At 43.1% G+C, this 24,417-nt stretch overlaps 2 protein-coding genes and 1 long non-coding RNA gene across 5 annotated transcripts in view; 1 reads left to right on the top strand and 2 right to left on the bottom strand.

Annotated features, from left to right (window-relative positions):
- Nucleotides 1-15,424, bottom strand: part of XYLT1 (xylosyltransferase 1) — a 192,751-nt gene extending 177,327 nt beyond the window's left edge. For all 3 annotated transcript variants that reach the window (XM_061474259.1, XM_061474258.1, XM_061474260.1), the window contains exon 1: nucleotides 14,888-15,424. In XM_061474259.1, the coding sequence (XP_061330243.1) occupies nucleotides 14,888-15,118 (231 nt within the window). In that variant the 5' untranslated portion in view covers nucleotides 15,119-15,424. The remainder of the gene's footprint in view (nucleotides 1-14,887) is intronic.
- LOC133279981 (uncharacterized) lies at nucleotides 484-1,811 on the bottom strand. Its single transcript, XR_009747028.1, has 2 exons — nucleotides 1,671-1,811; nucleotides 484-1,169 (listed from the first exon to the last, which is right to left on the bottom strand). It is a non-coding gene; the product is annotated as an uncharacterized LOC133279981 (long non-coding RNA).
- Nucleotides 15,425-15,780: 356 nt separating the features above from the next.
- LOC133279803 (uncharacterized) lies at nucleotides 15,781-19,479 on the top strand. Its single transcript, XM_061473968.1, has 2 exons — nucleotides 15,781-15,898; nucleotides 18,674-19,479. The coding sequence occupies exons 1-2, from the start codon at nucleotides 15,781-15,783 to the stop codon at nucleotides 19,477-19,479; spliced, it is 924 nt and encodes a 307-aa protein (XP_061329952.1).
- The last annotated feature ends 4,938 nt before the right edge of the window (nucleotides 19,480-24,417 follow it).

The following is a 24,417-nucleotide window of genomic DNA, read 5'->3' as shown; positions in this document are numbered from 1 at the left end:
CTGGGAAAAATGCATGCCGCTTTACATCAACCAGGAGTGATACATAAGGACACCTCTCATTGCACTAAATGCTTAATGCCTGTTGTTAACACCTAGAATTCCACTGTCTCTTTCAGTTACTTAAGGATATGGATTAGGTGAATCTCCATCATTTTTGCTGTTTCAAGTGTACAGTCTTGACTGAAAGTCAACACAAAGTTGACTCCAGGGAGACCTCATGGGAGCTTTCCAATACTTAAAGCGGCCTTTGGAACAGGTTACCCAAAGAAGCTGCGAATGGCCAATCCCTAGCAGTGTTCAGGGCCAGGTTGGATGGGGCTTTAAGCAACCTGGTCTAGGTGGAAGGCGTCCCTGCAGATGGCAGGGGGATTGGACTAGAAGGTCCCTTCTAACCTAAAATATTCTATAATCATATGATAAAAAGCAAAAGGCCCAGGACATTTGCCCCGAAGACCACACAAAGCAGAAGAATCAGCCAATGGCTCACGAATCAGAAAAATTTATTTCAGGTCAATTTCACAGAGAGGGTGAGTGGCACGGAGCTCCCCTTGCCAATGGCCTCCAGCTCCTGAGGGAACACAGTGAGGTGCAGGCTGAGGCTGGCTGTACTTCCTTGTCCTTAGGTCAGTGGCTTCCTTGTTGTTGAAGGCTACAGAAATCTCTGGTTGAGCAGCTGCTGAGAGAAGGCAGGGAGCACACAGTGGTCTGGTCCTGTCCATCTGGGCCTGTGTCGGTCAAGTAGTTACATTTTCAACTGTGTCCTGTCACTGTCAATGTCCTCATTCTTCCCAACAGCATGTCAACAAGCTCGTCTGCCAGTCTCTCCCTCTGTGCGTCTGAGGACAGGAGTGCAGCATGGTCTGGTCCACTCCGGGTCATGGCTTGCGGCTGCAATTGGAAGGACAACAAGCAAAGGCAGCAGCCACTCTCGTTCACATGGGCCACCCCTGCCCGGGGCTCTGACTGATCACTTAACTTTGTATCAGCGTTCTTCCTAGAATGAAGCGAATCTCATGCTGTGTGACTGAGGACGGGAGTGCGCCATGGTCCAGCTCATTTGCTGTCTGGGCCTGCATCTGCTGTGTCCTTATAGAAGGTAGTGAATGTCTCTGAGTGGCTGAGGACCAGAGTGCGCTGTGGTCTCAACCGGTCCTGTTCCGCGCCTGTGGCTGTAAAAGGCAACATAACTGCAGAGCAGCCACCTCTTTTCACCATGCACAACCCCTGCCCGGGGTTCTGCCACACTTAACTTTGTGTCAGCGTCCTTCCTAGAAAGAAGTGAATCTCATGCTGTGTGACTGAGGATGGGAGCGCACCATGGGCTGGTCTATTCCCTGTCTGAGCCCATATCTGCAAAAGGTAGGGGAACAAACTACACTGCAGCCACACTGGTGTACCATGGGCAGCCCCTGCCCAGGGCTCTGCCAGGCTCCATGACTTAACTTTGTGCCCTTGCATGAGGTGGCAAATGTCCGGCTGCATGGCCAAGGTCAGGAGCGTGCCGTGTTCTGGTCCCCTCCTTGTGGGAGCTTCTGGCTCTGGAAGTCAAAGGAGGAGCAGCCACCATCTGCCGCACCTTGGGCATGTGGCCTCCCTGCCTGGGCCCTGCAGCCCAGCCCTCCCCTCCCTGCCTTCCTCCTGCCCTCTCGCCTCAGCCCTTGCTTACCCACCTGGTTGCCTCCAGGCTGCTCTGGCCCTTGTACCTTGTCACCACGCAGCCCTTTATATACCTGTCCTGGTGTATGGGCTATCAACCCCTGGACACCACAAAGATTCTATCTGCCTTGACATCACCACAACATTTGATCCTCTGGGACTCTGCCACTACCAACATTCTACCACCGCCTGCATGGTATTCCCCATGAGACACTTGTCCAGTTATGAATGCCCTTTAAACCCTCAACTTCTCTGGCTGTCTGTTCTATCAAAGATAGTCACCTTTCCTCCATGCCCCCCCCCCCCCCCCCCCAAAATGGGAATCTGACAAGGATATTTGGCAAACGTTGCCATTCAGTGCAGCTTCAGTATGCGTGTTTGTAGTCCGCCAGGAAGAGCTACACACACACCAGGCCCACTATCCAGTGATTTAGTCCTTCTGATTAACTAACAGGAAGCAGAGACAGCCACCTTCATATTCTCCTCCATGAGGAGGCCACACAAGCAGTGTCTTCTAAAGCTGGGAGTTAAATCTACATCCAGTTGCTGCCACACAGCCTTAGACACAACATCTTTCTTCCAGACTCTGAGATTTTGTTTTACTTTTCAAAGTTAGACTCACTGGGTCATTTAAGTTGGAAAAGACCCTTAAGATCATTGAGTCCAGCCACTAAAAACACTGTTAAACAACAGCTGAAGCTGACGCACTGTACAAGCTGATCAGAATACAAAAGTCCTTCAATATAAATGTTTGCAGTTTAACCTAACACTGGCTGATCCCCAGGCAGACCACCATGTACAAGTAAATTGGTTATCTCCTTAAGTAGGACTCAATACATTTAAATTCTAACACAGGTAATCCACTTGAATACAAAGCAGACGTCTTACACCCATTCAGAAACCCCACTCATTCCTTTCAAACTGGCCCAAAAGTTCACAAGTAAACACATACTGAAGCACATGACTTCTTAAAAGCTGAGTGCCAGAGGTAAAGCATAATACAACACAGATGATATAACCTTCCATCAGCATAGTCTTTCCCTGCATCAAGCATAATGCAAAAGTCAGCATGGAGTCCTCCTGAGAACATTTAGTAATTCAGCATGGGATGAAATCATTAACATTGCACAACCTTTGTATATGGGCCTTTAGAAAATCCTAAATTGTAAGTTTCATCACCCCTAAAATCACTAAAAATGGACGGTGATTGTTAAATAATTTCACCACTGCCAGCAGAAACATGCAGAAACTCAGCTGCACCAGGATGCATGCCTCTGTTCGCCTAAGAATTGCAAAACTCGAGCCCTGAGTACATTTTACCCTAGTAAACAAGGAGGGGAGGAAACCCAAAAACCACCAAACCACTAACTCTCTACTAAAGAGATAATTCAAACACCTACAGCATCTCCACATCGCTACAGAACTATCATCCTAACCATAGCAACAGATTTAAACATTTGAGGATCCATTTTGCTCTCTTCAGGCAGCATAAAACAGGTGAATGCTGCAGAAGTGTTAAAGTAAACCAGAAGCAGTCTTCCAAACTGGACAACTATAACTTAGGAGGAAAACAGGTTACCAATGACAGCGAGCACAGAACAAAATCATACCAAATTATTCAAAGGAAAAACAGCGTTGCATAATGGAGTTACTATTTACCAATCTGTCTATTAGAGACCTGAAGTAGTATTCTCTCCAATTCCATTAATATATTAAGCAACTGTGCTACCATGCCATAACTGCAAGTGACTTCAAAGTAGAGCTTATTCTCTGCAGGACTGAATTGTTCAAGAAGGAAGAATTTAATACACAAGACCATGTTAAAACTAACAACAATATACAAACATTTACTAATAAGCAAAACAAACAACACCTTGCTCGTTAACTACCAAAGGCTTCAAAGCCCTGAGGAGGTTTGTTTAGGTGGCAGACTTCAGATCAAAGCCTGGCTAGGGCTGGTATCTAAACTGGAACACAACCCAGAAGTTCAATCCAGGCCAGAATAAAATTCAAGGGCTTCCTTTCACTTACGCCTTCCAAGCAACACACATTCCACAAACAGAAAGCATCTAGGACATAGTATGTGACTGTTGAACACTCATTACAAAATTACAGTGACACTTCAAAAGCAACAAAATGCTCCATCAGTTGCTGAAATGAGTCCTTGAAGAACATTTTGACCTGTAAGACCCTTGTTTTCCTCCGCAATTACATTCATTCATAGGTCCTTGACATGAGAATTACTGTGAATTTACATCAGTGCAACTACAAAGTGAAAATCCCCTGAAAGACTTAAACTACAGAATGAAATACCCTATAGATAACATCCTGACAGCATGAGATCGTTGTTCAGTCTGACACACTTGTGATGGTACTAAAACAGACAAAAAACAAACTACTTTAAGTAACTGTGTCCAACTTGTCAAAAAAAAAAAAAAAAAAAAATCAAGTAAAGCACTTTTTACTTATATATTTGGCTGTATAAACACAAAAAGAAACCCCACCTTATAGCCTAACTTTCACATAATATACATTTGGGTTGAATTCTACTGTGTGAAATATGTACATAAACCCATGGATTGCAAGACAACTACAGAACTGAAGACCTGGGCTATGCAAACCTATGTTCTTTCTCTGCATCAACTCCCTCTCAAAATGAGCACACACTATGAAATTCACTTCTAGAAAATGCCTGTGCTCTCAAAGCATGATAAATGCATTTAGGTTTATCCAATTTTTCAACTGGTGATGCTTCCATAGGTCCCACAGAGTTTTACAGCTGACTTCTATCTTTCTGCTGTTTCCCATACAGAAACTTGTCTTGCAATTTAAAACCTGAACTCTCCTGCCCATTTCATGAGGCATTTTGCTGAAGCCCAAAGCAAGGGGAGCAACTAACCCCAAACTCATACTCCAGGTGTACACTGCAGCTTTGTACAAACGGACAGGCAATAGCCAGTGCTGTTTGCTTTTCTTAGATATCCAGGGGTGAGAAAAATCAGCTTCAAAAGAAACCAAAAAGAAAAATATTTTATAACTGGGCCTTGGGGGTGAGCAGGGGAAATCACTGTTCAGAGTCTGGAAAATGAGGGTGTTTGAGACCATCTTTGTCTCATAAATAGTCATTAATCATTTGCAGTCACTTAGCACAGGAGGTAGTGCAGTGGCAGCCCGGCTACTGTAAAAGTTTAATACCGAATTAGATTAGAAATGCTCAAGAATGTGTCATCATAGCTAAGTGCTACCTACTAATGGAAACTTTGGTTTGGTTTCAATATTAACAGGGCCTGACCTGGGCTTTTGGGAGCAAGATGACACAATCTTGCTAAGAAGGCACAGACACAACAAACATTGTTAACTACAGAAAGCCAGACAGCCATGAGCTTTTTACACCACTTTATCACTATACTGCTGTAAAATATTATCACCTATTTTGATCATATTTCTGTTATTAGAAACAAGACCACAGGGATGATGATCAGCCTGTAAGGCAGAATGCACAGGCATTTCCAGCTGCCTCCTATGAGCTGCCACACAGCACACGGGTACTGCCATTACTGGCACATGATGTGCCAGAAATACAGACACAAACATCCTCATCTGTATGCACAGAGCTAAAAGAGCAGGATTCAGATGGTTTTACAAGAATATTCATAATCCTCCTCCCGCCGCCCCCTACTCAGCAGCTCAGTCAGAGCCAACTAGTTATAATTATCACCATAATTATTATTTTAATAAGAACCAGTGACTTATCAAAATATTGCACTGAAGACTTGCACATCTTTTCTTCTAAGACTGCCAAAAAGCTAGTTCATTGCTGAGGTACTGCTCCATGTATGCTGCTAGCAGACAGCACCTCCAAGTTGCTATTTATGCAATTGAGTGACTAAACTCAATTCAAGTGAATGCCAAAGCATAAGCAATTTGAGGCACAGTAGCTGTGCAAAGCATTATTATTCTCCTGGTGCATACACACTAACAGCTTTGTTTACTACATTTACTCCTCTTCTGCTTGTTTGCTTGGGTTTTACATACTTTAGGCCAAGTTGCTGAACTTCCATGCCTTAAGGTAGCCACCTGAATCTGTATTTACATATTTAAACATCTGTGTCAGGCACAAAGTTTTAAGTGCATAAGCAAGCCTGTAGGCATCCAAGTCAATATAATTAGGTGCCTAAATTTATCTCCAGCTACCCAAATGTGTACCTCTGTAGGCAACAAGCTGCTATTTTTCATGAGTGTATTTTTTTTTCCTACCAGGTACTATTAGCTTGAAAACAGATTATTTTTTCTTCACATGCTGGCTCAAGATGTCCCCAGTCCCCTCTGGTAACACTCCGTTTCTACACAGAAGTCCAATTGAAATATTCATAACCAGTAGATGTCCCTCCTTTAGCCAGGTACAGCTCCAGGTACACTGCCTGACTGAGGAAAACATTCTTCAGTTACTCTGATAACTGATGCCCCTGGCAGCTGTGAGACTCGTCTTCAAGACTGACCAGTCATCCTCCTGCCAAGTTTACAGAACAACCCATGACAAGGACCCTAGTCACCACTATGCCTTGTGGCTGTATATTTCTGAAGAACCCAAAATTTGCCATGGAAATGTAATTTTTCGGGTTTGTCTGTTCATCTCCCCCAAAAGGGTCAATGGGATGAATATAGTTTCAGGGAATTTGCTTCATTTTAGTCAATACATACATGACTTCTATCGCTTTTTCTCCCAAAAGATATTTAAACTGCACCTGAATCAACTGCTCCTGAATCAAAAAGTTCCATTATAAAAAACAAAGCCAACTACAAACAGGCTGAGTTTCAAGAACAGAAGACCACTGAAATTCAGAGAGCATGGAATCCAAAATTCGCCATTAAGAAGGCAGCGAATAGCACCAACTCAAAGAAAAATGCTCAGACTCCACCAACATAACTGTAAGAGTACATCTGAAGGACAAGCAAAAGCTGCAGTATGAAGTAAAAATGAGTGCCCATGACTCATTCAACCAAATCCAAGTTAAAGTTTGCAGTGCCGTTCAGCTTTGTAAAATTGTTTTAAATAAGCATCCCACTTACTCTCTAATAATAGAACAGCAACAGAACAGTAGCTTGAAAACAAAATATGTGGGAAGTATTCAAGATATGACCTCAGAGTCAACCACACACTAGTGTGAAATCTTTTTAGGTAACTTTTTCTACTAAACTGATTCTCATTTATTGTGAAATTTCAGTTTATTACCACCAAAACAGAAAAAAAAAAAAAAAAAAAAGAACAAAATGAAGAAAAAGAGAAGCCAATTATAGACATGCTATAAATAGTTCATCCCTTGGAGGAATCCTCTAATCATCTCTAAAAATAAGAAGTCACATGACTTAAGTGTCCTGTACTGACCCTTTTGGTACTTCACATAAAAGTCTGAACTCAGCAAGGTTACACCATATATAAGCTTAAACAACATTACAAGTCGCTCAATTTTTATATCCACACAATTCAAAAGCCTGGTCTCTTCACATCTAGCTCCTACTCAAACTCATTAAAACGTTCAGTCCGGAATCTGATGCAAAGCCTGGGAGTAACTCCACAGGAAACACAGGCTTCGAGACCACTTTGTGTTCCCAAGTGAAGCCTGGAAATCTCCTTTACCTGCCTGAAAACAGCTGGATAGCTAATTTATAATACTAGCCTCTTCCTGATTTCTTTCTTGATCCATCCACACTAGTCAATCCTTTGACTTATCCTACCCTTAGGCCGTACAGTGCCAATCACAGATGAATTCTGATCTGTGAGTAGAAATCAACTGAAGAAGAGTTTGTGGAAGTCCTGTGCTGAACAGGTCACTGCTGGTAATATTGCAAGTTACATTTGTGACTCTTGTTAAGCACTAGCAGCTATACTTGCTATTCACCCTGTAAGCTCTTCAAGGCAGGGACCTTTCCTCACATGTGTCTGTAAAGCTTCTAGTGCCCAGACGGTGCCATAAAAATGAATAATAATTATATTTCCATGTAGACCATTATTGTGCATAATGTAAATTACTTTCACTGATCCAAGAGGAAATCATTTTCTCATTTTGAAATGAAAAGAGAGAGTAAAAATAATGATTACTTGTTTGATGCTATTATTATAACAATAATTGCATTTGTGGGTCCAGAATCCTCAGCTGGTCTGTACTGACTTTAACGGAGCTATGCCAATGCCTGGCAGCTGACAAGCTGGTCCCAGTCTTTGCTGAAGATCTCAAACTATTTCACAAAGACTGATTACTTCAAACCCATACCACTTCCGTGAAAGATGGGAAGTTTATTAAGCACACCTTGAGGACTGGGGAAGAGAAACCACAGACCTGGTATGTGAAGGAATGGATTCCTACCACAGCAGGGCCATTATCTGAACATCACTGCCTTGGCCCCCTTCCCTCAGTGAGGCAGAGGAGGCTTTTGCAGAGATTCAGACCTCAAATGAGCTGAATTGCCTTCTGAAGGTACTCATCTCTCTCTATTCAGGCCTTAGACTGCCTGAATTTAGCACCCCACTGTTTATGAGATTCAGCCCGGGCTTAAGTGCTCCAAAGGGGACAGCCATAATCATCAGCTCCAAACCTAAAAGGGACAAAATAAAGTTGGAACCTGCCAGGACTTGGCTCCTCCAGAGAAAGAAAAAACCACCAAGAAAACACAATTATCAGACTAAAGAGGACTAGTCTGGACAGCCAATAACTGATAACCCCAAAACTACATTTTGCTTTCAGCAATGTGGCTCTAAACACTTTGCTACAGACATCAAGAGGTTACTGATGGGAGAAGGCAACCAGGACTCTGCCTTTCCCTGCTCCCACAGAGCACTCTCCTGTTCAACATGTAGTCTGTGGCACAGCATCAAAGACCTACCATTACTTTAAAAAAAGAAAAAAAAAAAGAGGGACTGAGGTTCCCAAGTCTAAAAATCAGATTCAAACCTTTGGAAGTGCTACTCCTCAAACTGCACTAATCTAAGTAGTTACACATGCCAGCATTGATGCAACCTGTATTGGTACAGGGATGCTCCTGCATCTGCCCAATTAGAAGAAAAAGAAGAAAAAATACAGGGCATCATATCCCATCTAAAGAGCTCCAGTGATATGCCAGATATAATTTTAACACTGTAAAGAAAAATCGGGAAGTATCTGATTAAAATTAATCCTTGAGGTTACATAATTTGGCTGTTCCTACAAATTAAGTTCACTTCATGCTTTCATTGTACTCCTGTCCCTTGATTATTCACTAATAAGCTGCTGTATCACATATCATGGACATATTTAGAAAACTATTCCTCAATACAGCTGAGACATGTGGCAGGTAATGAGGGCCTTTTACACCTGAAAGTACTCATTTTGCAGTGGCTGACAAGAAGTAAATGGGATTTGCATGCCTCCTGTACAACAGCTGGTCTTTCCTTGCTAAAAGAAAAAAAATAATAAAATGAAAAAGCTTCTCTTTCAAAGGGAACATCTGAAAAACCCCATCATACATTAAAGAATAAAAACCCAACACAACAAAAATACACCAGTGGCCTGAAAAAGACTTCCGATGGCATAACCAATTAACACAGACCCATTCCATATAATACTTTCCCACATCCCCACAGAGAAGATGCTTAACGAGGTAACTGCTGCAGGAGTCCATCAATCTAATCTGGTTCTAATACTCTTCTTAAATAATGCATACATTAGCTCCCTGTTAGTGAAAAGCTTTGTTTGTTTTATTAACATGCGCCCTGTTAAGTGTTAAGACTTTGTAAAAATCGTTATGCAGCTTCTAGTTGCAGATGTATTGTCTCCCACCTTTCCCGTTACAAAATGATTAGTTGTCTCCATTCTCCTTTTCAACTGTTATTGAAGCTGTACTGCAGCACGATGAAGCTCCTGTTAACCAGCAAAACTGTACTTAATGGTCAAGTCAGTACTATGAAGCCATTCTCTGGGAAATCTATCATTTTTGGAGATGTAATACCTTAATGCCATTAATTTTATTCACGACTTAAGGTACCTTAACTAAGCTGATTCACCGAGACCAGCAGGTGTACTAACACAAATGAGGACCCGGTTTCCAGAGCTTGATTCACAGTGAACTGAAGCTTAAGACATAAATGATTAGGTCACATTGAGCTCCTCTGCACCTTTCAGGTCTGGAAATTTTTCTGAAAACTTTTTGCCCTTATCTCTTCTGTTCAGAAATGAGACAACTGAGACCACATGTTTAAATCAACAAGCTACTTCAAGGGGAAGATGTTTAAACAGGTACCATCTGCTTGTGTCATCATATATGGAACCTCTACCTTCACCAATTTAAGCAATAGGATAAATTAGGGGTAAAACATTTTTTTTTTCTTGAAATCTCTGGTTTTCTGGATTTTAACAGATCATTTTATGCTTAAGTGCAACTTTGTAAAGTGAACACCCAGAAATTGTAGTGAATCTTCCAGTGGTAGCCCAACTTCTTGCCCAAAGCACAGACTGCTTTGATACCAATCTTGCTACCACCCCAGTGCAAAGCTCTGCTTTAATGAAGGCACTGTACTGAAACCCTCTTGTTAAATACCTCCCACACAGATAATATACACTGATGCTCGCAAAGGGTAGGTCCCAGATATGTGCAGGTCCAGGTTGTGTGTGTTTCTGGCAAAACAGCACTGGGAATCTATCTGCAGATATAAACATTTGGGGGCAAATACTCTTCAAAAGAAAACACTCTTTTCCAAACCTGAAAACACACAAGGCTTCTACTCGATACACAAGGTGACTTCTGCACTGTTTTTACTTTGGGGAAGCATTTGGAAAAGGCAACAGGAAATATCTGATGGATGGACTTCAGAGAAACTGTTTTTTTTCTGCTGTACAATTCAGCATTACAGGGTTGCTGATACTTTTCCTCCACTTACAGCTGATCAGTTTTTGCAACTGTTACTGCTGAGTAGAGTAGCAGCTGGATGCCCTTCCTGGCTTCAGTAACCAACAAGTATTACAAAGCTCAAGCACACATTGTAATAACTTTTGGCTTCTTGCTCTTTGACCTGGTGGAGCTCAGCATGTATCTCCAAGAGGTAAGGAACAAAGATATGAAGAAAGGACAACAAGGAACAAACAAGAATAAATACAGGCTGCTTGAGCACTTTCAGCTGATGAACCCATGGAGGAGCAGTGGCTCCAGTCTCACTCTCCACATATGGAAGAGAAGAAGAAATATCACATTTCCCACCACAGAAATGAAAATTAAGAGGGGAGGCACTTGATCTTCAGGACTGTCCTTCCTTGATTAACTTTTGACTGGAGTTAAAACAGGTAATCATTACTGTTCCCACACACACGACTCTTTTCATTTTATAGTTTTGAACATTTTGAGCTATTGATAGTTATGTTTGGTTGACAGCTGCATGCTGAAAGAAATTCGCCATTTGTTTACAATGAATACACAAAATTTTAGACTACAGAAATGCTTTGATCCCACACCAGCAGGCAAAAACTGTATTTCACTCAGCTGACACAGTAGCAATGCACTGGCATTTTTGCTTTATAGTAAACCAGGCAGCAATGAAAATCTAAGGCATGACAGAGCATTACATACCCACAGACATTGCCTTCAATGCCTAATACCAAGGCAGAAGCCACAGCTGGGTAACAAAAGCACATCACTGCAACACACAACTGCCTCCGTGCAACGCTGGGTGTGAACTAAGACCATGGCAGATGCTCTGCTGTCACATCGCCCTCATCACCAGCCACCCTGAAGCAGGAATTTGCATTCCTTCTTCCTACCTTTTGGGCTCCCAGCACACAACACCCACCAGCAAGTCCCTTCCACCATCGCTAGCAGGCTGCATTAAAACAGCCTGAGATTAAGCAGCATGCTTATGGTATTCTTGCAAAAAAAAGCTCTTTTATATTTATCAAAGATAAAGACCCTTACATAAAAATCAACCCATTCTCAGAGGGTAGCTTAATTCTTCCTTGCTTTTGATGCTTGAGTTTTGCTGAATGAATAAAGCTTGTAAAAAGGGTGCTGAACAGCTACAAAAATGGTTGCAAGCACCCACTGAAATCACTGCTAACAATACACTTCATACTTCTTTAAAGGTATCTAGAAGCTGGTTTAATTAAATATGGAACAACTGCAGGAAACTGCTTATGAGTAATGAAAGCTCCAGATGTAGCTGGCCAGGGGAATCCAGCCCAGAAGTGTTTTCAGTTGCAAAATAGCTCAATTCAAAATTGTTTCTTCCTGCCAAGCTGGCAATTCATATTCAACTACATGCAGGTACAGTGGCAACATTTTTTACTATAGTACAATGGTATTTCCTTTTCCAAATGGTATTGCTTATTACACTTATCTGACAGCATTTAAAAAAAATCAAAATACCTCTTAAACACCTGTTTCAAAGGATTATGGTTTCTTTTCCCACAGACACAAATTACAAAATCCTCACACTACTTAACTTAGGTCCAGCTCACTAAAGTCAAATACACAGCACCATTTCAGTCCTATGCATAGGTCAGAGACAAAGAAAAAATCCTAGATACATAAAACCACCACAACCTCATCCAGCAACTTTCAGTCATAGGTTTGAGGAGCTTGATCTTTTCTAAAGTGTCCAAAATCCACATAACTATTTAGCATAAGGGCTCTTAGAAAGGCAGTTAGCTGGGTGCCCATGTGTTAAAGACTCTTAAATGTGAAAAAAGTGATCAAGGACAAGTCACAGATACTTCGTTGCCTTTTGAGAAAACAATCTTCAAAGATGTATTAAAACACACCACTCCATTAACAGAGCAAAGACACATTAAAATTAATATTCTTTTTTTGTTAGAATGCAAGAATATTTGAAAAAATCCTTGGAGAGTCTCTCAGATGCACTTAACCCGTAGACATTTGGATATAATCGGACTGCTGTATTCACACCAGCCAGCTTGTTCAACTGTTGCAAAACAATCTGACATACACAAACTATGGGAAACTTGGACTGAGAAGGGTAACTTTGCTCATATATTACATAAATCACATTGTAATGTGGAAACAAAGCAACAGGGGAAAAAAATATTCTTTCACCAATTCTGTACTGTCTAATTGCATTAAACAGCAATATTCTTCATGAACTGCTGAAATCAAAACCAGGCCTGCCACAGAGACAGCCAACATAGGTAGGATTAGACAAACTTACACATCAGGAGTGCCTCAGAACTTCACCTACCAATTTAAGCAAACTGCCAGGTTGTTAAGGCAGAAATCTGCACAAATCCAATTTCCCTCTCACTTCTCCACCAAGCACACATTTTAATCAATAGACGGATGCTTAAGCGTGGGGTTTTCTATTCTGACAAAGTAATTTTAAGGCTGGTGACCACTTCCCCGGTGTGTAGATTAAGCAAAGCCGCAAGTACCATAAAGTCATCTTGAAGAAGTATTGCCAAATCACCTCTTGACAAAGCACTTTGTCAAGCACGCTGCCACTTGTCTTGAGCATTGTTGGTTTTTTTAGTACCAATGTCAGACATTGTAGGACAGCCCCATATGATCCACACTAGTCATTAGGTAACAAGGGGAAAATAGGTACACTCAGCGTGTGCTTTAAAACACGTTTTCTATTCAGAACCCTAGTGCTCCATCTTTAGGTCTTCGATCGAATCTGTATGCACAAAGGCATGACTCATAACTGCCAGCATCAAAATAATCATATTCTGTGTCTACATGTCACCAGCACACAAACAGTCAGCTCTCAGCTCTGAACTTGGCATTTGCTCCAGAACACCGGGCGCAAATCAGATGCTGTGCCAGGATATTTGTAAGACAACTGCTAACAGTACTCACTCTGACACTGCCCTGGAGCCCACAGAAGAGGGTTATTTCCTAGAAAGCCTCTTGAGCTGGGGAGCAGGATTGCAGTGTCAGATGCAGCCCCCCTCCGGGCCCCCTGCCTGCCCAGGGACCGGGCACCCACCAACCTTCCATAACCAACAGTGGGGAGACCAAGGAAAAAAGCTGGAGGAGAATGAAAGAGAAAAGAATAAAAGACTAGACAGAAAAGGAAAAGAGGCAGGGAGCTGAGTACTGGAGGAAAAAACAGTGGACTCTGAGCAGTTACATTTATGAACACAGCAAGTACCAAGATAGGGTTACATGTAGAGACAAAAACTGAACTCAGTAAGCAGAAATGTTAATTTTCACATCTAGAAAGCACAACAAGACCTGCACACACTGGATGGGTATGTACTACCTTTCAGAAAAGTTGTCCCAAATGTCACTGATGGAGCACTCGTGTGCTCGGGGCAGGGTCCTCTACAGCCTTTCCGTGGCTGAAGCACCCACACAGTCATTTATGAAAGCAAGACACCTCTGAGCCCCAAGCTCTTGCTTTCTCTCTCAAGATGTAAACAGAAATACAGAACCAGGCAAAAATATGCATGTATACTTTAAGAGGCAACAGTTAACGTAAGCCTACTGATAAAAGAATTACATGTAAACCAAAGGAAGCTTCTCTTGAGCTGAAAAATACTACATGCCGTACACATAAACGCTCATTTCGGAGGTTTGCGTTAACTGACCAAGAACCTGTTCATTTGCTTTTTCACATGCCTATTAGAAAATGCAAAAATGCAACTGGCAATAGGGCCAGCTCTGCAACCCCGCTGCGGTTCCAGGCCTGAGTCAATTAAATGAAAACTGAAGAGTGTGCAAAAGGAAATGGTAAGAGATGGGGCAAGGCGGCAGTTTCAGTATCCTTGAGTTTTTAGCGGTTAATAAACTGCTTGCATTAGATTTCATTGCCTGTCACCTACTGGGCCTGAGAGAGCTGTGCAATAAAGAATAGCGCCTGTGCGGTTTCCATGTGGAAGAAACAAAGTAGCAGTAAAATAAACCCTTAGAAAGGTATCGGGCAGCGAAGTTCGGAGATGCTGGAGCGCCGGCCGCGGGCAGTGCCGGAGGAGCGCCGGGCAGGACGGGATCCGCAGCCCCTGGCCGCTGGACGTGCGGCAAGACCCCGGCCGCGGGTGGCAGCCCGCACGGCGGGACCAGACCCGCACAACGGCACCTGCGCGGCGGCGCTAGCGCCTACAGGGAGCGGGGGACGCGACCCCGGGCGACCGCGTCTCGCTTCGCCCCAACTTCCCCGCGCCACCCGGGCAGCCCCCTCCGCACAAGCTCGGAGAAATGCCGTGAGACCGGTGCGGAGCCGACCACCTCCCTCAGCGCCCCCGCCCGCTCCTACCATCGCCTTGCCGTACTGGGCGCCGGGTCCGCGGCGCTGCGGGTGCACCCGCTGGTCTCCGCCGTGGTCTCGCTTCTCGCGGCCAGCGGCACCGCCGCGCTGCTCCTCGCCGGCATCGAGAGAGGTGAAATTCCAGACAAGGAGGGTCTGCAGGAGCAGCACGGTGAGCGCCGCAACCAGCGCCGAGCGGGAGCGCCGCGCCAGCCGCCGGGCGCACGGAGCGGCCACCATCTTCGCTGCTGCTGCTGCTGCCGCCGCCGCGCTCCCGAGAGCCGCCGCATCCGCCGCGGCACGGAGTTTTCAGCCGGGCAGAGCCAGACGTCAGCAGGAGGAGGGCGGAGGTGGGGCAGGCGGAGGAGGTGTGCGCGGCGCGTGGGGATGGAGGAAGCCGGCAGGGAGCCCGGGCGGCACGGCAGCCCGCGGCCGGGCCAGCCCGGGGCGAGGGGTGGGGTTGGCGGAGGAAGAGGAAGGAGGTGGAGGGTGGGCTGGAGACGGAGGAGGAGCGGCAGCGGGGGCTGCTCTTGCCGCTGCCGGCGGGCGAGCGAGCGAGCCCCGATCCTCTGTGAAGGGAAGGGTCCGTGGCGGGGCGGAGCGGGGCGGGACGGCTGCGCGCCTCATGGCGGGCGGGAAAGCGCGGGAGGGGAGGGGGCGGCCAGCGCCGGGGCGCGCGGCGACTGCCATCTTCTGAGGGAACCGCGCGTGAGGCGGCGGGCGCGAGGCGGGCGGCGGCACCTGGCGGGCGGGAAAGCCGCCGGCTCGCACCCGGTTCCCGCCTGCCCCCGGGGCCGCGGGTGCCCGGGCCGTACCCTGCTGTATTTACCTGCTGTGCTAACCGGCTTGGAGCACGTTCGCGCCGAGCTGACCCGCGGCCGTTTCGGCTGGGAGCATTAAAAATGGCCGCAGCAGAACGGCGGCGAGGCTCGCGCTCCTTCGCGAAAGGAAAATCTATCGATAAATCACCGAACGTCCACAGTTTGCCATCACTGCTGCACACATTCATTTCCTTGCCCGGTAGCGGCTGAGCAGCTTTTACTTCTGACTGGCTGTTAACTCCAACCCCTTTAAAGCAAGACCCAAGCATAACACTCTGAGAGGCCTGGGCCCATGTGGGTCCTGCCTTGGTGGAGCAGTTTGGTTGCCTGAAGCATCGGTCTGCCTTGACAGACCCTGTTTCTGCCATCTGAACAGCAGCCTCCATGTATACGCTGCCACAAACCATTTCATGCACAAAACTGGTCCAAATGCCCCAAGACAGACTTTTTTCCTGAAGCCAAAGCATTGGCAGCATTTGGCCTCACTGGAGGGAAAGCAAAGAGCAAGGTGCAATCTCCACAGCCCTGTGAGGTTTGCGGGTACCAGGCAGAGGTGCAACATGACTGTAATTAAATGCCCACTGTCTCAAAAGTGTACATAATGGATGGCTTCAGTGGCCTTTTTCTCCCATACTAGCATTGGCTTTCTAATCTGAAAGATCTCATTATCTGATGATAGTAATAAAGTAGGGAGTTGGGTTTTTTAATCTTCCTGCACGGTGCCTCTTTGTGTAAGCCTAATTCCACTTTACAAAGCAAATACAAAGGTAAAAAATAGTATCTTCTGATAAGAACAGCTGCTTTTCTAAATGATAGCCAAGTAGGATTTGCACAGACCAGGATTTTGTTTGCATTGGAAGTGGTTTAGTTTCTGATCTGGAAAACAATGAAAGAAGTAGCAAGATTTGGAGGCATCCTTTATTAAGGGAATGTTCCTCATGAGCCAGTGAGGCTACAAATAAAATTTCAGAGGATTTATCTTTTGTGGCAGTGTTACAGAAGGAGATGAAGTATGCTGCAGGTAGTGGCAAGAAGCATTGTGCAAGTATTTAGGTTTATAGAGGAGGCTTGGGAAGTTGACTGCTAGTTTTTATTCTAAAACATCAAGTAATGGGGCATTATAAATACACCCCAGAAGATCTGCTGACAAATAGTAAGTGCCTTCCCCTTCAAAAGGAAGTTGTGGTCTTAGCATGTGGTTGTCCCATGTAGCCTGCCCCTGGGCTTTTAGAGAGCAGGAGGTGCTAAAGGAGCCAGAAAAAAATGGACTTTGAACAGGCCAAATCACCAAGAGCTCTGAAAAGCTACAGACCTCAGGGCCTGACTGATCCTGTGACCCTCATTGTGAAATGGGAGACACATATGAACGGACACCCTAAAACTGGCAAAAAGCCCTGAAAGTAACATCCAAGATGGGCAATGTTTCAGCACAGGACAACACTGCTGTCTATAAAAGGGGCACAGCAGAAATTATGATTAAATTGTGATCCATGTTCCTTAGAATTTTTATGACCTATTGGAAAATTTCCTACACATATTCAAGAGGGAATTTTTATACTGGAAAATGTCTGAGGATTTTCCTAATCTCTGTATAATTACTGTGACTGATAAGGCAGTGAGGAATAGCAGTGCATACTTAGTCTCCTGTGTGTCCTACTGAAAGCATGTCTGGAGTGAAAATTTGTATCCAAACCACAATAATTTATAGGCCATAAAAATCTGCGTCTTCAGTGTAAAGTCAGCCCTATGTATGGGTGGGAGCCTCTGCATGAGACACTTCTGCAGTGAGAGAAAAAGCAGAGCTGGGAGAGGAGCAGGCTTCCTCTCTGACAACATCCTCCTTTCCTTGTATTTATAGAGATTATGTAAAATCTGGAGAGTGCAGTAGGTATGGTATTCATTTTTAAAACTGTGCTACGACCAATGACTGCAAACTGCTCAAAACATCCTTCTTCTGTTGCTACAGAAAACTGCCAAATAGAAGTAAGAAGGAGGATAATTTAACTAATTGTTTTTTTTCTGTGCTGATTCAAACTGCAAAGTAAAAAGGACAAGGCTGAGCTTGAGAATTTGAAGATGGGGAAAAAAATCACAAAAAATGAAAACTGAACTGTTCAAATCCTAAGAACAAACTAAAATCAGAAATTACAAAAAAGTTAAAAACATAAACTTTACTGACTATCACATTCATGAATAACAGCAACTCAAGTGAGCTTTGTAGCATCAGAAAATATTTAATCTGGTTACACAGAGGACATTTGAGAGAGTTACCACTAAAAATTCCTTATGTTGCCCACATTACATGAGTCAATTAGTATCTAGCACAAAGTATGCAAGAGAAAAAACAGATTTGATTGTTAATAGACAGTATTATTATTGAACTAAACTGTCAAAGAGATGCTAGGTAACTAGTGTGACATGGCTAATTTGCTCTAAAATCCTAACAGATGATTGGCTGAAATATTTTTTACCTCTGCACAGGTATGTAATTTCAGCCTGGGTGTGTTTGAGAGGCAGTGGGTATCAATCTGACTTACTTAGAATGATGTAAAAAAAGAACAATCCTCCGTTCCAGTAAAAATTTTACTGATACACTTTGCTAGGTTTACCTGTTATGAAAATACATTTCCTCCCCCTTGCAGTGTAGAAATAGTCTAAAACTGCATCAAGTTACCAAACTTCATACAAAGAAATAGGTGAAGTTGAGAGCAATGTTAATAAGCAATATCTTTTCCTCTACTTTGAAGAGCTTAGTCCATCTGGTGAGCAAACACTACAAGCTTATCAGAACTCCAACTAACAGGCTGACTCAGAGGCGGTTAAGAAGCACATTCTGTAGTCAGTGAAAGACTAAGCTATTTCAGAGGGAAGATGTGTGCCATGCCAGTCTGTCTCCCCATCCATTGGGACAGCTACATGCCATGAGGCTCACTCTGAACCCAACAACCCACTCCACAGCCGTGTCACCATTAAGATCACCAGGCCTTCCCACTCCACAGCTCTGGCACGGCAGATCTCACCCAAGGCCTTCCTGGCCAACAGCAGCCCAGACCCTTGTGTGAAAGGGACTGTGCTGAACACAGAAAGAGGAGCAGAAAGAAGCCTTTGCAGAAGGAGGACGACCAGGTTCTGGGGAATGATAAGAAAGGAAGAGAAGGTGGAAGTGAGGAGTTAGCAGTTGAGCTACGAGAAGCCAAACGTGCCCCTGCCTCTCTCATACCAAATGCTCTGAAGAGGGACCTTGTCCTGCAGTGCTCAGATGAGTGCTCAAACAAGAGGTCATGCACCTTTTCCATGAGCTCCCTCAACAAAACGTACACTGCTAGGATCCCTGGCTCCAAGGCCAATGCCATTGCCAGCTCCCACAGCTCCAGCTGGGCACCTCCCACAGTTGATGAACAGAAGTGGTGTGAGTGTGTCCCCAGCCCAGCATTCTCCTGCTCCCAGATGCCAGAGTGGCCTCTCAAGAACGCCAAGGAAGAGCAACTGCAGCATTTTAATACTTCCACTCCAGTAAAACTGGACAAGGAGCTGCAGACAGATAATGCAGTGGAGACATCAGCGCAGAAACAGCGGATTTCCCCAAGCCCAGCATATGATGATGGTGCACTAAAACATTGGTGTGTTACCAGCATCATTCTCAGACTAAAGCCAAAACAAAGCACTGCACCAGCTACTAGGAAGAAAAATAACTGTTACAGCTGGAACCAGGACCCAGACATGTCCCTATCACATCAAAATTTAGATTTCAGATGTGTTATCAGGGTGAAGAAGGAATAATACGTATTGGGAATGAACTGATTTGTCTAAGGATGGGTGTCTTTATTGTACTCAAAAGAAAATCTGTGAAGAATCCAGAACAATTAGCATATTTGTGTATATTCCTATGATTTAAAAAAATCACAGCACTTAAGGAATGTACCTCAGAAACCAGGCCACAAGCATGAGCAGTGTTTTAGGAGTAATCTGTAGTAGTATTAGAAGTAACTTCATGAGGTTTGCGCTTCTCCCCTAAAGTGGCAAAATCTGTTTCTTCTTTTCCTTCTATCAGCAGGCAGAACAACATATGACACCTCATAATTTTGGAGAAGCATTGTGCATATGGAGGACAAACACCAGCCTTGGTGGTCTACATGTCAAATCTGAAAGAGCAAAACCAGTTAGAGAATTACTCTTAGAGAATTTCACCATCTTAGACTTGGTGTCTGCTCTGCAAAAAGCTCCCAGATCGCTGATTCTTGTTTTTAAACACTGGTGCATTGCTGTAATTTAAAGGTACAGAAAAATGTATCTTGATTTTATTTTTTTTTTTTGAACCATAGCTCCATCATTAATTTACTCTGTTCTCCAGTTCAGTCATTTTATGGTTTACATATATATACATTCTTCACCATGCAGGTATACTGTGCCATGAATATTCACTATTCCATCTCTTCTTTTCATAACCAAACCCCAAGATTCCTTGTTATGTACTCAGTTTCATATGTAGCTAGTCTCCAAGTGAGTTATAAAAGCCAGGTTCTCACTTAGCATGCACTGGCAGAACTAAAGTCAACAGAGGTGTAACCATTGTGTGCAAGAAATGCCTTTAGTTCTGGTGGTTTTATAAAATTTGAAATTCCAGCAAGCCATTCTTATCCCACTCTTGTTCCAATTTGCTACCTTATGGTTTGCAAGTGCAAACTCTGGTGTAAATATACGCAAATGCCAAACTTTTAGCACAAACATTCCACATTTCATTCTGGTAACAGTATCTGTAGATTAGTAACAGAAATAATCCTTATTTTTCACTTCTGGTACAGTAGTCAAAGGCAATACAAGGAGGTATTTTTCTGTGTTCAGTTTATTTAAAATATGTAGTATGTATGTAGAATATATATTACTTCTTCCTTCTGAGAGATGGATTTGGTTCAGAACCTTGGCATATGCTCCACTTCAGGAAGCAAAGGAAAATGGAATAGTTATTTCCTTCAGCATCACCCTAAAGCATCCCCTTTTCTTTATAATCTGTTAGCATATATAACCTTTTACTACCACTGAGTAGTAAAAGGGGAAATGTCTGAGGGGAAGTGTCACGTATCTGTACTTTATATACAGCCCTCAGTGTTGCAGCAGCTTTTTCTATCAACCAGTGGTCAATGATATTCACAGAAGGATTGTCCATCTGTTCTTGCCATGTGGCATTCTGTCTTCAGTAAAGAGATACTGCAGTTCGCAGCTTCCTGCAATTCTTTTTCTGAGGTTCTCTCATTAACTAAAAATTGTATTAATAACCTTCTGAGTTACTACGTTGAAAGTCTGGAAGACTCATGCAGGTGACCTGCTTTGGATTATTTAAGTTAGAACCAGGCACTGACCTCTTGCAAACAGCGCTTGGTTTAGGTGCACAAAGAACTGGCTTTCATTTTGAGGTCTGTCCTTCTTTTTTTTTTTGTCTTACCACTTGATGGAAAAAGACATGTGGTACCCAAAAAGGGAAAATCAAAGTGGAAGAGAAGGAAAAAGGAGACTTTTTCACAAAGTGACCATGTGGATTATGTTTGCCAGTTTTTTGAAACACCAACCATTTTTTAGCCTGTATTTATTACAATGACATACCAGTGCGAAGTTGTATGTAGAGATTTCTTTCACTAGTCATCTGCAGCATTTTAAATGTCTAAACTTTAACTGAGACATCACTATCATTTGCTGTAGAAACAATAATCAGAAAGGAAACAAGCTTTTTAAAAAAGATTTCAAAACTCTTTCATTTTGTCTAACACTGAAAAATACAGTATTTTAAAGACAAATAAAGGGTTTTTTCTTAACCTTCTGATACAAGTTCATCTATAGCAATGAAACAGTGAGGCTGTTCTTCATAAACAGGGCCATTTTGTGGTAACTGATATAATACAACTTTTTATGTCAGGGAACATTGTTTATGACATTATGTCAAACATAGTACTGGCAGCTTCAACAGATCCTTGCACCCCAGCAATGTACCTGTGTCCCTTGACCACACTGGGTAGTCCCACAGAAGACAGTGTGCAGGTGGAGCTGCCCATGAGGGATAATGAAATTCTACTGAACTGCACAAATTCTCCAAACGCTTGAGCCAAGTTGCCATGGGGTGAGGATGGAGGGAAGTGTGAACGTTTCCCCTTGGGTGAGAGGAACAGAACAGGTAGCCTGCATTTCCTGCTGAGAAAAGCAGGTGCAAAGAAACTGCTTAGCTGTAATTTGTATGTTACAAGAAAAGGAAGTATTCAGATGAGATACTTGATGTGCCTTGAAAGAAATACAGTTTGGGGAGGAATAACATATAGTCCATGTATGGCAGAGATGACTGTCGTGAACAATAGGATTTCTCATTTAATAGCTTTTGAATTAACAGAACTGGTCACACATTGTTACTGGATCAAGGAAGATTTTGGTAAAGGTGTCCAATCTTTGACAATTAGTCTAATTTTTAACGGTTCAAGTACTGACTTTTATCTGTGCCCCATATCTTCCATCACAATGAAAACACCCCATAAGTAGGACCAAAAGATACAAGATTCACTGAGAATCTAGAAAACATACTCCTGTAGGGAACAAGTTCCCATCTTTGCAAGACAAAAAGGCAGGTTCTCAAAATCCTGTGAAGGCTAAGGAGCCAGAGGAGAATCCCCATGAGCTAGCTAACAGCAGTTTTACAGTAACAAACAGCAGAAGTATCTTGAAATTATCTTCTCCATCTGTATGGTTTTGGCCTCATAATGATTTCTGATTTGATAAACTTAAGGACTGGGAGGAAAAAGAGCTGGTAAACCAATCTGTCTGCAGCAGCAGCATCATACACAGCATACCAGCTGCTTGTGCTGCTGGCCGTGACTAAGCAGTGGCTACAACCTAGTGACCACTTGCACACACATGTAATCAGTGGTGTGTTTGTTGGTTTGGGTGCCTGCAGCTGCACAAATTAAGTACATACAGAGATGGTTAAGTTACGCCACAGTAGAGCACACACTGTTGTAACCACCTTTAAAGAAAACGTGTGTTTTAGTATCCATAGTCATGGCTCCATCAGTTCTGAAAACTGCTGTTTATCTTGCATAAGAGCACTGCAGATGTGTTGACTCTCCAGCAAGGGTCACTGGAGGTAGTGGCTTGCTGCTCTGTGGTCTCAATAAGGGAGGTTGTACAAATGGTACTAAATCCTGCTGCCTCTACTTCTTTCAGATCTACCTGCTAAGATTGAGACACGACTGCAGGTCTACCTTTTGGATAGTACAGGTTCTTGCCATGACAACTTAGTACTGAAATCACTGGTTTCTCCCACACATTTACCATTAAATTGTGGGTACAGCACATATCTAACTAGAGAACAGTCTGCTCCAAAAGGCCAAGAGGTGTTTGCCACAAAGGACAACTGCTCTGGCAGTGATGCAACATGCAGGAGATACCTACTTGGCATGTAAGAACTCAAACAATATACTCCCCCATAACGCACCATAGGTGTGTAGTTCATGTGCTATATTGAAGAATTACTCCAATATCTAGATGTTTTTACAAGCAAAATTAAGGCATGTACACATACAGGCATTTTTGAATAGACAAATAGATGGCATGGGTAAAACACCTTAGCTCACAGAACACAGATCGGGGTTTGGAATTAAATTACAACAGTTTGCCCCAGGAGTGACATTAATAAGTGTTACGTCTTTTGTAAAGGTAGAGAAGATTTAGAAAAGAAACTAAATATTATTCAATAAAAGGGAAAATAAGTAGACCCTACAGTGATTACATTGTGCTCGTAAAACAATTCAAATATATTCCTGTTGTATCAAAGTCTTTGACACTAAATTACAGTATAAAATAAATTCTTCAGGAAGTTCATACAGCAAGTTATTTGTATATAATGTGCAAGCCACCTTTAAGATCAAACAAAATGTTAAGAGATGGTGAATATTAATTCTGAAACACATAGTAAAGTTTGACAATGCATAAATGATCCAATTCAATACAATCTACATTCCCAGCAAAGTGACTCATACAATATATGGTTCTCTTCTGCCTAGAATGGTTTCTAATGTGTAGCTGCAATTTCATGTGATAGTGGGACACACCTTTCTTGGTGATTAGTGAAACCAAAGTTTTGCATTAGTTTTTTCTTTTCCTGAAGAACTATTAAAATAAAATATTTCAGATGTCTTATGACCTAAATAAGCACCTGAAAATTCCTGTAAATTAGAGAATTTGGCCACAACCCAGAAAAGCACTTACTGACTTGTATGATCCCACTGAATTGGTGGCATATGCAAGGGCTTCAAATAAAGCATGCACAAACTTTGATGAGTGAAGGCCTTACATAACAATGCTATGTAAATCAGTTTGAAAATACTCGGAAACCAATCTTAGCTGAAAGCAGTGTAACCACTGAGCAACAATGATTAGGCTCCTTTTTTTTTTTAAATGTATTTGTAAAATAATTGTATAGGTTTTTACATTGTCCTACCTGCATATTCAAAACATTTTTCAGGTTGCTGTTCACGAGTAGGTGTCTGAAAATTTATATGCAACACGTTATTCTCTGGATGAGCTTTGCCTGTGGCTGAACTAGGAAACAAACCACCTAGCTCAACAAAAGCTTCTCTGTTTTATCTGAGGAGAGATTCACTTCTGCACTGCAGATCTATGAAAGAAAACCTCAGGGAAGTGGAATAGGGAGGGGAATCAGCATCCCTGTATCTCCTTGCT

The sequence above is a fragment of the Pezoporus flaviventris genome, unplaced genomic scaffold (genome assembly GCF_033815535.1).
Source record: "Pezoporus flaviventris isolate CSIRO_AGI_PZ_B2104156 unplaced genomic scaffold, CSIRO_AGI_Pfla_v1 ptg000078l, whole genome shotgun sequence".
NCBI lineage: Eukaryota > Metazoa > Chordata > Aves > Psittaciformes > Psittacidae > Pezoporus > Pezoporus flaviventris.
Note: the sequence above shows the minus strand (reverse complement) of the source record. Positions and strands in the feature narration are given on the sequence as shown.